Genomic DNA, 14,735 nt, shown 5'->3' with positions numbered 1-14,735 from the left:
GAAGTCTTTAATCATCATCACCTTTTTAAGTTGTGCATTATGTCCAGTTGTTGTGCACCTCTTCAGTGCTACAGTTTTGGGAGTTTCACTACAATCACAACGATGCCTGCAAAAACTCATACAAAAAAAAAAAAAAAAAAGATTAAATTAACTGGATTTGATCTGAATAACTTTACACTTTGGTAATGAGATATCAGATATGTATTACTGCAACAATTCAGTGTTATAATAAGCTTCCATGTGTTTACGTGACTCTTTTCAAAACTCATTCGGAGCCGATGTGATATGCTGTGTTACTATTGCTTTAAAAATCTGATGTCAATCCCCTTACTGAGAAAGATCTGACTGTTGGAACACGTCTGCGCTGTGGCCGATGTGGTTACTGTGAGTCAGAACTTTTCTACAAACAGAGTCGATGGGACACCCACACTCCACTTTATCTGGACACCCCCTCACACTCATCGCACCGCAAGTGAATAATGAGTATAATCTGCAGAAGAATAATGTTGTGCAAAGTTTTTCCATTCATTGCATAAGTAAACGCAGTTGCATTGCTGAGCTTAAGTGTCTCCAACAGCTAGTGGAGTCAAGGGAACAGCCTCCATTTATGAAGCCCCCTACTGTAAATAAGGGATGAAACGTTTTCTGGGACACATGGACCGATTAATTTTACTTCGAGACAAGAGACTACTTTAAAGTCTGACAGTTTTCACAAATTAAAAGAGGTAAATTATATATTTTCATCCCCTTGCATTGTATTGGTCTTTCTGGTTCTGCATGAAGGACGGACAGGCAGATGGTTTTGTTTTTCCCATTATTTTTCCTGCTCACCAAAATCTCACACCCAATCTTTCAAGGTTTCAGGACAAAATCACACCCCTGTACAAAATAAAGGGAAGCCTTACACTTGACCCTTAACATGGCCATTATTTTAGCGGTTGCTTAAAAATTACAAAGGAATTAAGGAATCAATTTCCTCGCGTTGCTCCACGGCGTCGTAACAAAAGTAAGTAGGGCAATCGAGCAATTTCAGTTTCACCTATTGCTTTCAAACGCACGTAAACTTCCACTGAATTCAAAAGACACTGTGATGCGCCTGACCTGGATGCGCAGTGCGCTCGCACCGTGCGCTGCTGCACGGCAGCACCTGCTCTCTTCAGCACCGCTCACTCTGACAGAAAAGGTAAGCGCAGCCCTTTCCGGGCTGAACTGTAACACCCACAAAGCTGAAGGCCGAACCAAGAGACAAAAAATAGAAGGAGTCAGAATCAAAGTGCTCTGGACTGAGGCAGCGCAGCTCCGTGCTCCTGCAGAATCAATACAGACTGTTGGTTCCGTCGGCCAAATCATCTCACGGGTGTGATCGTCTTCAGGTCAGTTCAATGCAGCTCTGTTTAAACATCTCGCGGAAGGCAGGACGCTGATATTCAATATATGCAGACAGCTGCATAACATATAAATTGTCCCGAACATCAAAATGTTTGGATACTAAGATGTTTCCCCCCTCATTCTTTTGATGATTATGAAGGTCTGTATAGACCCGTCCTTTGTAAATTCCTGCTAAAACTAAACATACAGAATCACGCCTTAGGTCGTGTATGAAATGATTTGTTAGTTCAACCAACTTTGACCAGCTGCGTTTTTACAGACAGACAGACAGACAGACATATAGTTGGATAGATAGATAGATAGATAGATAGATAGATAGATAGATAGATAGATAGACAGATAGGTGACTGTTGGCACTTATTTTTCTACATTGCCTGCTGATCCCCCGCCTATGGTAATCTGACCATCACCAGATATATTAGATAATAAGATGTATTGACCGTCAGTGTTCATTTCTCTCACTAGGACCATGTCCAGCCCGAGCAGCCCCGACGGAGCCTCGGGGGGTAATGTCGGATACTTGGAGCCCGATCCGGGACTCGTCTCTGTGCCACGGTACGGTCCACTGCCTGGACGTCTGATGAGTTTCCGGACCTACAGCGGCCACTTGAGACAACCCGTCACGCGCCGCAAGAGGGAGATGATCCCCGCCGACCAGAAAGACGCCACCTACTGGATCAAGCGAGAGAAGAACAACGAGGCGGCCCGGCGGTCCAGGCAGAAGAGGAGGCTGAAGGACCTGATGGTCGAAGGCCACTTGCTGGCTCTGAGTAAGGAGAACGCCCATCTGCGGGCTCAGGTGCTCAACATGCAGTACAGCCGCAGCCTGTGCGTCGACACGTCCAAAGTGGCGTTTGCGCAGGAAGATGCAGCATGTGCTGCATCAGTCTTGCCCCCCGGTGTGCCCCTACCCCCTGTGCAGCACAGGCCATCTCTGCTGCAGGCAGGGCTTTGGGGCAGCAATACAGCATGTCTCGGTGGGCTGACACAAGACTCGGAGATGTACCAGCTGGAGGGCAAAATCCCGTGTTTTAGCCCGGCCAGGTGCGTTGGTGTCTTTGATCCAGTCCTCTCCAGGCCCAGTTTAGTCTCCACCGCAGAGGACAGTGCGGTGTGCAGTAGGTCAGCGGAGGTCAAGATGGATGTCCAACACCTGGTGTCCTCCGGCGATGACACCCGCCTGTCGACCGCTGCACCCGCACAGCTCCTGTCCCCAATCCCGGCCTTTCTGTCCAGCCCCGGCGCCCTGCGCCCGGTGTCCGCCCTCCCCTGCCCGTCTCATAATTGGGTGCTTCCCCTGTCTAGTTACTCTGCTGCGAGTGGACCTGATGATCTAACGCTGCATCGGCGGCCCCCCTACCTGTCTCCACCTGCCGTGTATCCCGGTCTACCTCTACACCTGCAGGAAACGCGGCACCGGGGTTTGAGCGTGGATGCGCACGTGGAGAGGGAGACCAGGAGCCGGTTCAGCGGCGCGCCGGCGCGGATCTCTCACGTCGGAGCGCATTTGAGTCCCGGAGGACGCTAAGAGTTTGCTAAGGATAAACCACAAAGTTTGCTGTAATCACAGTTGTATTGATTATCGGTTGATAAGCACATGGATCCGCCCACATGCACAGCTTGGGGTTTTCTTATTTTGCCACATTAAAAGCAGGTAAACCTTGTTCTGAGAGTTGTATGGGTGCAATTTCAATCATAAGTCACTGATTTAGAATTTCAGACTTCTGCTTGACTTTCTCTGAACTTTGGTTAGAGAGAAGCGACACATCATCAAACAGTTTAAACAGCTGTAGGCTCTTTTGTTTGAAACAACTCTATAAACATTTGCATTAAGTTAATGTAATTAGAAAACATGCAGAGAACAGTTTTCCATCCAAAACCAAATTCGTTTTCATCATATGCATTGACAGAGGGCGAGGTTTTTTTTTTTTTTTTTAAATTGGTGGTGGTGGGGTTACTGTTGGTGCATTTTTTTTCCGCAGTGTGAAAAAAACAACGCCAACGAAACTGGGTGCTGGCTGAATCGGTATTCCCCCTCATCCCCACTGCGTGCTTTCCCAGCACACTGTGATTGGATGGGAAACCAAATGTTTAACAGTTGTTTTGAAAACCCACATGTTCAGTGACAAACAAATCATGACACTCTTTCTTCTTAATCAGTTTTTTCTTGAGATAATCTCTTTATGGCTCACTTCGGATAGAATTAGGAATAACATAAAATCATGATAATAATACGTACTGTCTATAGGTATCTGACAAGAATGAATACAAAAGTGTTACTTTTTGCAAGAACAGGATTTCCAAGGTCCACTGAAAATAAGACAATGCGAAATTTCTAACTTCAATACTAAAGGCAACAAAATGCAAAGTCGTTTGAAGACAGGCTCAGTTGCTACACAGTGAAAATAAGTCATAGTTAAGTAAATGGATTTTAGTCCCAAACATAAATTTCCGTTCACTAATGTGACTCAATTGTATAGTCAAGTTTTACCTTGATATATGACTCAAATGCCAATATTTTCTGTGATGCCTCTTTAACTGAAACGATGTTTCTGACACACACACACACACACACACACACACACACACACACACACACACACACACACACACACACACAGTTAAAATACTCCAACAAAATACATTATTCCATTTTGTTTATTTCAATCCTATTGAAGGAGCTCAAATAAACCTATGAGAAATATCTTGATTCAAAGGGGCACTTTTTCTCCTTAAAGCTCAAGAATCAGACTCGTCAATTTGAAATATCCTGTACATATTTAGTGAAACCACTGGCTAAATAAAACTGATTCTTTTCACTGTAGACTTATGAGCAAAAGGTTTGCGAAGAAACCAGCAGAGGGGGCCATAACATAAACAGTGCCAGAAATGCAAATTAACTCGCAACACTGACAAGCAAGAGATCTGTTCACAAGACAGCTTGGGTGGCAGTCATCCATTTGTCATTTGCTTGGTCTTGTTCTGTTTTTTTGCAAGATAATTTCAGTTTCTGACTCCCTCTGCATGTTTTACACCTGCTATAAACAACAAGGTTATCAAAGCGCAGAAGCCAAGCTGAGTTGACTTGGGTAAAAGGCAGCGTTTAGTTGAAGCACACTCACACCCATCATAAAACATGCACTAACTAATGCTCACACATGCCCACAAAATACTTACGTCCACTTACTGCAGTGGCTGTTAATCTTTTTCCTTTGGATTGCTGGAGCTGGAATACACGGAGAAAACTCAGCAAGCAAAGAGAGAATAAAGACCATATGTTTGGACCCAGGATCTTCTTGCTCTGAATCCACAGCACAGGCTATTGTATCACCCTGCTTTCTGGAACAGCTTAGTTTCAGGTCTGATTCAGTAAACCAAACCTCTGAAATTAGCTCATGACCACAACTTTCAAAAAAGTGTGGTATACAGTTTTATTATCTTTAATTCTTCAACTGAACTGATGGTATTAAATATCATATATTTTATCTTTTGTAATGAGAAAATTATAGTGCTGTTGTGAATATATAAGATATATTTTAATGGGGGTTCATTGAAAATCTGCCTGCACCTTGAAAATAGGGGAGAAAGGCCTTTGACAAACTTTGACAGACATGTAGCATCGATAAGTCAAAAGTCAACAACAACAGCCGCAACAACAGTCGCAACAACACAGCGTTGCGCCTTCACAAATCTCTGAGGTCCAGATCTGTCACAACAGGAAACGTACCCTGCATGTGACAATGGTTATAAATAAACATTGCGATTGAGTAAAAGATCTGTTTACTAAAAAAGGCATAAGTTATAGTTTAATTTTCAGAGTTGTGTTTTGCTGTTTTGCTGTGGAATTAACAGATCACAAAGTGCACAAAGTCTGCAGAACAAATCAGAAGTAGGTTAGTGAGTGGATATTTCTTTTATATGGACAGTCTGCTCTTCAGGGCATATGCTAATTAGTGAGAATACTTCAGTATTCCTTTTGTGGAATATGGTACATTTATCTAAAACAAACCTTTAAAACTGTTTCAGTTGTGTCCGTCTATAAATATCTGACATAGTCTGTAATGTGGTGACACTTTAGTACAAGTGTTATGGCCTTTATCCTCAAACTGTTTCTGTCACTACGTCTGCTGCCAAGACGGTTATTTCTGGTGTGTTTGGGAATTTTCCCCAAAAAGAGAGCATATTAAAGTGTCTCAACTATAAAAATGTGTCATTAAATCATTTAAGTTAACACAAGACATCATGAGGCAACTTGAGCACAGAAAACAACAGGTCTGCTGCGCTGAACCACTAATAAGGCATTAGATTTCTGTATGCTTATTAATTTTTAATTAAAAAAAAAAGACATTGGGTGAATATTTATGCAATAATTTATAATAAAAATAATTTAATAATTTGAGCTGACATGACATTGCAAAATTGGTCATCACTTTGTTTTTTTCATTTAATTATTTAATAAATTATTGTTGCAAAAGTATGCTGCTGACCAACACACGCAAGAGTACATTTTCTTTTTACCATATACATTCTACCTGATTCACTCACACAGGGAGGACCTCTGTGTGGGTACGCCACTGACACCACAACTTCATCGAGATCGGAGGGGGAGTCAAACACTTTTCAACCAACAAAAGAGGTGGACAGAGCTAAACAGAGAACACAACAGACACAGTGAGACAAACAGAGAGGTGAGCAGGTGTAGGTCAGGAGGAAACTGCTGTGGCCCTTCAAGTGTTGGAGTGGGTGATCGGTTCTACAAGTCTAACTAAAGAGCAAGAAAACTCTATATCTCCTGTGAAGTTTTGCGACAGTGGGCTTCTTGTTTCCTCGCAGGTAAGATCTCGCAAATTTTCACATGTTAAAGACGTTTGAAACACATACACAAACAGACGGATTCAAGAAAGGAAATGTTTAAAACTCCTGACCGGGGACACTTATTTTACACACACAATAGGCCAGTCACACCACAACATTAATGGATATGCTGAAATCAACTGTCCATCATTTTCTGTCAAATGGTGCACTGGAGTGAAATAGGCTGACCTTTAAAAAACAGTGTTATGCCCTGTAAATTACCTGCAAATGTCTTCTTCAGTTATTTAACAGTAATTGTTTTGAGAAAGGGGAAGTGTTTATGCCTCGTAGGTATCTGCAAAAGAACACACTGTTTAAGCGTGTGTTGTTTTTTAATATAAACATTTTTTCCTGTAAATCATGTTCAAAATCCACTGGACCATCATTTCTTTGATGCACAACATTTACTCATACATAGTTGGCAAATGGATGTTCCTATTAGCATTTTGTTTTTCAGTTATAAATGTATCGCAAAGAAAATAAGGATATCTCTCACATGCATGGTGGTTATTTTTAAATGAAATCATGACTCCACATGACAAAAAATTCAAACAAATGATGACTATAAAATGTTAGCATAACAGGTCCAGTGTGTTGCTTCTTGTATTTCTTGATAAAACATACAAAAGAAATCCTAAACTAATAACATAAAAACAACATTTTAAGAGACAATGTTTGGTTTGTGTCTCCACTGCCATGTAGAATAACATTTCTTTCTGATGGTCAATAGTTCAGTCCTTCAATTAAATAAGAATGTCTAAGAATAGAAAACCCTTCAAGTTGATCTGAAGTCAAATCATTAGGTTCACAAATAACTTGACTTTAAAAAAATCTGGCATAAATGCCCTGTTATTGTGATCCATTCCAGTGTAACACGTGCAGTTGTGAATTTTCTGATCCCTAGGCATCAATAACAACACTTTTTTCTGAGTGTGCAGCTTCTGGTACCACAGTGCAGTTGTATGAATAACAGCATTGTAATGGAAAGGTTCATAGTAACAGGTTTTTCAGTCTCTCACTCACACACACACACACACACACACACACACACACACACACACGCTCAGTCTCGTATTTCTATCCTTGTGGGGACCGTCCATTGACTCCCATTCATGTCTAGCCCCTAACCCTGACCCTTACCCTAACCCTAACCCACACCACAACAAAGCCTAACCCTAAAGAAATGTTTTTGCACTTTTACTTTTTTCAGTAACAACAACATGGTCAAGAAAACACTGTTTCTCCTACTTAGGACCGGAAAAAGGTCCCCACAAGGCACGTCGTTTCACGTTTTGCTATCCTTGTGGGGACATTTGGCCCCAACAAGGATAGAAATACGAGAACACACACACACACACACACACACACACACACACACACACACACACACACACACACAGTTAATATACTCCAACAAAATACATTATTCAATTTTTTTTATTTAAGAAAAGATACTAATGGTATCTTATTTTTTTGTTTTTTTGTTTTTTTAAACGAATGCTTTTCATTGTGAAAGGCCTTCATTGTTAGTGATGATAAAGGTCTGAATTTAAGAGAATAAGCAGCCACAGTTCCATCTATTGAAAATATTGGTGGTGGCTTAGTTCCTACATGTACACAAGGCCAATGTTTCTGCACACACATATGCTAAGGATAAACAGTTATAAAATTCTAAAAGCAAATGTCATCCTAATGGAAGAAATAAGATTTTTCTTCAGTTGTTCCATGGTCTATTAATCAGGGTTGGGAGGGTTACTTTAAAGATGTAATCTGATACAATTACAAGTTACTTTTCAAAAAATGTAATGAGTAACTTACTGTAATTCTTTCTTTAAAAAGTATCGTACCAGATAACTTTAGTTACTATTTAATTACTTCACCAGCAAACATAAAAATAAAGACAGACAATTAGATTGTGTGAATTGGCCAACGGACGTTTTTTTTAAATGTGCTATAATAAAATTGAATTGAATTGAATTGATCCTCTCAGTGTATTGCCAACTCTACACACAACAAACACTAAATGCTCTTTAGTGCTATGAACACATGCAGACCTCTGTTTGTTCAGCCCAAACTAATACCAAAAACATATACATCCCCTAACCTACTGACAGTCTTTCTTTCTTTCTGACTCAGGATCAGCACCATCAGTTCTAACTGGTCCACTAGTATGTATACAGTCCAGCAGCAGCGCCAGGAGCTGTACTGGCAGTGTTAACACACATTTATATCATACTCAGTCTGCTGTGTAGCTGTACTGCTGTAGTGAGGAGCAGTAATTTGTGTTCAGGTAGGCCATGCACAATATTTTTTCAAAAGTTCAGAATTCATTCATTCCTCATTGACGGAAGGTAACATGCAGTCTCCAATAAATCCTCCATCCAGGCTGAAGATATTATTGCCTCCATCAGATTCTTCTGAGTTCAGCCTGGTGAGGCTGCGGTTCTCAGCAGCAGGTTACTGACAGGTTAGCAGGCTAATAACACTTTAGCTTCACTGTGAGTTCAGGTGTGTTTCATACCTGTAGATGTTTCTCCAGGTTTGATGATGAGTCCCTGGACGTTGAGAGCATTTTCACAGCTGGGAGGCAGGATTTACATTCTACAGAGAAGTTCTGGGCCTCATCTGACTGAAATACAAAATGATGTCTAAGTTTCCAGCCAAAGAACGAGTTTCTCTCCCTGGAGCAGCCACGACTCCAGCAGCAGGTGGTAAAGTCCATGGCAACGCGGGCTGTTTCATTCACGGTTAAACATTTAACAGTAGAACAGGAGGCTGCTCCAAGATGGTAGTCGATGCGGCGTCTATTGTTTATATATCTACAGTGTCTATTATGTATAGATCTATGGTGGTGTCGCGGTTTGTGCCATAAAGTGCTGTAGAGTGCAAAGTGTCGCAATGTCTGTGTACGGCGCGCATGTCTGATGTATTTCTGGTATATTCCGTCTGATTTTCAAAAGTTATCCGTATTTTTTTTATCACATATACATGTAACGAGATTACATGTTTTACGTACTGTAACGGATTACAGTTACATTTTTTTGTTTCCTAATTACGTAACGCCGTTACATGGAATCCGTTACGCCACAACCCTGCTATTAATGCTGTTATTCTTTAATAAACAACAATATTAATTCACAGTGTTCTCTTTCCTAAATAAATGGCATAGCTTTAGAAGCGAAATGCAATCGTCCGTGAATATGTTCTGAAGTGGCAGTTTGATCCAGGCATAAACAGGTCGATTGAGGTGAAAAGTTACTGTATGTGGACCATTTGAAATGAACAATCTCTTGTTTAAGTGGTTATTTTAACAAATTCTGGCATACTACACAGGGACAAGACAGCAGATGTTAGTATGTGATAAAACGGATGGCAAAAGAAGTTTCTTACTAAAAAGCAGCCAGACTATAATTAGTCAATAAGAAACAGGTGCAAATGTTCATTCGAATAGTGAAAAAGCTCTGTCTCAAGAGAGATTTCACTCAGAAGCCCTCGTTCTTTTTTTTTCTTTTCTTTTTTTAATGTATCTCCCTGTGTGATTATTGTTCATCGTCTTCCTGCTGGAGCTTTTTTATTTTTTTTTAAGTCTGCAAGGCTTGGTCTTTGTGTTGCACACTGGCAGGCAGGTGTGCATGCTCTCACACAGATGTACGAGCATGCGGAGTCTACATTCTCACTGAAACACAGGCTTGAATATTTTTAGCTTGATGTGCGATCCTACCACCACAGGGTACTTGGCCCCTTTTAAATATGTAATACTTAATGATTGTAACTCCACTAGAGTGGCATAAAAAAGCCTGTCAGGAAGGTAAATACATCTTAAAAAGTATACATTTCAGAAAAAAACCCCAATAAAACACACAAAATATTACTGAAAATGGCCATAAATAGACATGCTAATTCAGGAGGTGATGGACCATGAAGTTTTACTTTGAGCACAAGAGAAGTACTTAGTGTGACATCCTGGTTGGTGTCTAAATCTGCAGTTCTGAAAATCTCACATGCATAAAGCATTTCATGCCAGATCAACTGTGGATTTATCAAATGTTGTTCAACAAAAGTATAGGTCAAGCGTCAGTGAGGGAAAAGAGAGAAGCATGAGTTGTTTCTCACTGCGCGTGTCTGTGTGTATGATCTCTTACACAGGCAGCAGGTTGTGGTTTCAGCAGTGTTCAACCTTCATGCAGAGCTTCCCATAAAATCACCCACAAACCCAAACGAATGAACGGCAGTTTATTAAAAGCTACCAGCATCCTCCTTCAGCACTCTGTTTGATTTTATCTTATGCAATGCACTAGATGGACCATTACCAGCTACCTTTCTGCCTGTATAACTAAATAAAGCAAATAGATAAAACAGATAAAGTGAGAACCAGTGATGATTCATTGGACGGAACCTTGCCAAGTGAGCAGAACAATGACAAACAGCAGCTCCATATGTGTCTGCATGTGTGGCAAAACTCACAGAAACACTCAAACAGTGATTTTATCTTTACTCTACTACCATGTGAACACCAAAAGTGGTTGGATTACAGAAAAATATGCTACTTACCAGTGCATTATTCCTAACATTTGTTGATATTGATAGTGAAAAGACACAACTTTATGTATGCAGCTTAGATATACCTGATGTCACCTCAAGTGAACCACAGACTGAGTACAGCAATGACTTTTTAGCCACAGAGAAACACATGCAGTTCTGTAGCTGCAAAAAGTGCCTTGTTGGAAATGTCCTGTCACCCTCTTGCATATATGTGATGATTTATTGTGAAAGACACTCAGCTTGTACATTCAGCGTTACTTCTGACTAGTTGAAAGTGGGTGGTGGGTCTCTGTTGAGGGCTCTCAAGGAAAAGAAATGGCAACCTCTGTTTAGGTAGCAATGGGGGTGAGCATTCCCTAAGTTTTTTTTTTTTTTCAGCGAGATATTTTGGAATTTTATACACAAGTGAGGGGAGGAGGAATCATGGAAATATCTCAAGGTGTGAACATGACAGCAGTCAGGCAGTCTCTGTGCCAGACGGGTGAAGTAAAGATAGACTCGAGCAGAAAGGTAAACGTCTCTGTTTACAAGTCAGTCCTCAGTTCCACCCTCATCTATTGTCATTGAGCTTAGATCATGATTGAAACCAACAAACAAACAAACATTACAAAAGTACAAGTAATTAAAATGGGTTGTCTCCATTGTGTGGCATGATTATCTCTTCATTATAGAGTTACAAGCCTGACTATCCAGGAGAAGCCTTAAGTAAACTAACTAATCCTCCACACTGAGAGAAAGCATTGATGGTGGTTCAAATATTAGATTAGGAGCCTCCTGTTGAAGGTGTATCAGACACTCCCGACTGGGAGGGGGTCTTGCATTCGCAAAGAACCTGCAGGCTAGATTATAGCTCTTGGTTGTGTCAGGAGCAGCAAGGAGATTCCCCAGATTAGCTGGAGGACGTTGTTGGAAGGATAGAAGATTAAATGTCACAGGGGCAGTTTGAACTAAGAAAAAAAAAAAACCAATAAAACATTTATGTAAGCTATATTATAGCAATGTGTTTATATGTTTAGAACTCAGTAACGGAAAATGAAGACTTAACATGATTTTGCCTGTTCCTCATGTGTGACGTTTTGTATAATAACTAAAACTTTCAACTCTCTGTCAGCACATTTCTGTTCACAACACAACAACAGTGATTAATGAAGGGACCATATATAGCTGATTATGCAAGTGTGTCGAAGGAACGAAAGTACAGTTCCATGTCTTTGGGTTTTGGTTAGATGATCAACAATTTTTACTATAATTTGTTTTCAAGACAAAAAAAATATATTTACTAAAGATAACATTAAACACAAATCTGATACAGCCATCATGACACAAAAACAGTGGTAGTATTTTGGATTATTAAATTAAATTATAAGGCTCAAAAATCATCAATTGCAATTTTTAACAATTATGTTTGCTGGTAATCAATTAATCATAATGCATGTAACCACATTACCAATATACAGACAAGCTTCTGCTATCTGCTGAATGTTTGAATGTCCATGTCAAAAGTCAAAATATGCTCATTTGTATTGGGGGAAAAACAGCTTCAACTTTCATCTCATAATGAAACTGGAAGCACTGCTATTAAATGTTATAAAATATATGTTCTGTTTTAACTGAAATTTTTTTTTGAATGACCAAAAAGATTGCAGATCAATTTTCACTAAACATAACTTTTTTGTTTTTTTTCTTCTGTATTTTTCTTCAGGACTCCATTGAAACTTCAGCATGAACCACTTTCATAAAGGCAAAGGGAGCTTTATTTTCGAAGTGGAAAATGACCTTGGGCAAAAAGGGTCCCGTCGCAAACGGGAGTTCATACCCGAGGAGAAGAAGGACGCTCTGTACTGGGAGAAACGTCGTAAGAACAATGAGGCAGCCAAACGCTCACGGGAGAAGAGAAGAATGAATGACTACGTGATGGAGAATCATCTCATGGTTCTGAAAGAGGAAAACACCAGGCTCAGTGCAGAGTTAATGGCCTTCAAGCTCCGCTTTGGTCTGGTGCAACCTGCAGCCTTCAGTGAACACCAAACCAACTACCTGCAACAGCAGTTCATACCCCAGCCTGTCGCTGCCAACTACCAATCCCTGCAAGGGAACTACTACTGGGGTGCGAGAGATTCATCTGGTATGACTGCTGGGCACCCCTTTCACCCAGTCGTAATCCCTGCATATGCCCTCCGCACCATGACGGGCTATTCCTACCATAACACATCTTGTGCCAGTGGTTCTGGGGTCCTCACTCCATTTGTGCTTCCACAAAATCTCCTGTCAACTTACCCCCCTTGCCTTGGGGCTGCTCTGCTAAAGCATATTCCCACAAGAGCTGTGTCGGATGAAGGAGAGGAGCAGCAGGTCCCTGGGATGCCGTCGCCCTCCTGCTCAGCTCCAGCTCACAATACCTCCACCAGAGCAGGGAGAATCCACTCTGTGCAAAGGCAAAATACATCTGAGTGACTGCAGCTATTTGCTTCAGACAGTGTGAAAACGGCTGTTTTCCACTTGGTGTATCTCAGAAAAGCTGCCAATGCTGTGTAAGATGCTGATCATTCACACTACAGCTGCATTAAAAACATGCTAGATCCCCCCCAGATTAAAAAAAAAAAAAAATTAAGTTGTTATGTTTCTATATAACGCAATAAAATGTTTGCTTCAAAGCAATTTTTATTACACATTCCTGTGTGTATTTCCTGAGTATTCCAAAGGTACTATACAACAGTCGGATTTGGAGTATGAGAAAGTTATCATTGTTGTAATTTTCACCTGCTTACTACTAACAAGCATTTCTGCATGCAGGTGTAAGTCTTGAGAGCTGAACTGTTTCCTTATGAACTGTTTATTGTGAGTGTGTGTGTGTGTGTGTGTGTGTGTGTTTCTACTCATGAATAAAGATTGCATTATACAAAAAGTCATCTATACTAAAGGATTAGTTGTTTCCAATACATTGATTAGATCCAAATCTTTTTCTGGATTGACACCACAAAAAGCAATTACTGTAAGATACAGTGAGCTTCAGCCTCAATCTGGATGGAAACAGTGAAGGCAGAAGAAGTTTAATTAATCTCTACACTGCTTGAATAACCCCAGAGTAAGACACGTATTAATAAGCTTCACTGAAACATCACTACTTCAAATAGTTTTATTTGTTCTTTCAGTGCAAACTTGTAACCCAGCACAAACAATTGTAATCACAAAAAATGTAAACCACATTTCTACCAACCAACATTTCTTCATTCATTAGAAAACACCACAAACACAACCATCCATGAGAGTTCTGGGTAGTTAATGAACATCATAAATATTCAAAAAATGCACTTAAAGCTTAAAACTCAATACTAGATTTTAAGAAATCAGTTTATATTCATATATCAGTATAAGCTACATCTTGGTAAATCTAAAGGTTGTGGTTTCCAGAAGAATGTTGACTCAATAATGTCATCACTGATGGCAAAATTCTGCAAGGGCAGCAGACATTCTCAGAAAAACGATAATATGTAAAACCAAGTGAGTATTTATTATTCATCCTTGATATTACAAGTCAAAAACGCACACTAGTTAACTAGTGAGCTGCAAAACCTCTGACGTATCAGCTAATCATGTATTGACGTCACTAGTTAACTCGTGCGAAGAACTGCATGATACTAGTTAACTATTCATGGCCAAAATGCTCACTCGTTCACTAGTGAAGACCAACATGCTCACTAGTTAACTAGTTCAAGCCTTTTTCACCTGTTACGACCTGCTCGTTTGGGAGATGGGTAAAGGCAGTAACATAAAGTCTACAGATGGAAAGTGGAAATTAAAGTTATTTATTAACAAAAGTAAGAATAAACGGGAACAAAAAGAGACTCTAAACTAGAATTGTAAAGCCAAAAACATAAGGCCAAAAGGGCAACTAAACATATAGAAAACACAACAAAGGATTCCTGACACCAAAACACAACACCGAATCT

General features: G+C 40.3%; 1 protein-coding gene across 1 annotated transcript; it reads left to right on the top strand.

Moving 5' to 3' along the window:
- Nucleotides 1-6,070: 6,070 nt before the first annotated feature.
- On the top strand, nt 6,071-13,357 carry LOC115381917 (uncharacterized). Its single transcript, XM_030083560.1, has 2 exons — nt 6,071-6,222; nt 12,488-13,357. Exon 2 carries the CDS (start codon nt 12,508-12,510, stop codon nt 13,237-13,239), a length of 732 nt encoding a protein of 243 aa, XP_029939420.1. The 5' UTR covers nt 6,071-6,222; nt 12,488-12,507; the 3' UTR covers nt 13,240-13,357.
- Nucleotides 13,358-14,735: the final 1,378 nt, after the last annotated feature.

The sequence above is a fragment of the Salarias fasciatus genome, chromosome 23 (assembly GCF_902148845.1).
Source record: "Salarias fasciatus chromosome 23, fSalaFa1.1, whole genome shotgun sequence".
Lineage (NCBI taxonomy): Eukaryota > Metazoa > Chordata > Actinopteri > Blenniiformes > Blenniidae > Salarias > Salarias fasciatus.
This window is presented reverse-complemented; position numbering and strand designations above follow the sequence as displayed.

What these genes read in the sequence shown, in the direction of transcription:
- LOC115381917 (XM_030083560.1), top strand. Translation starts at nt 12,508, where the DNA reads ATGAACCACTTTCATAAAGGCAAAGGGAGCTTTATTTTCGAAGTGGAA.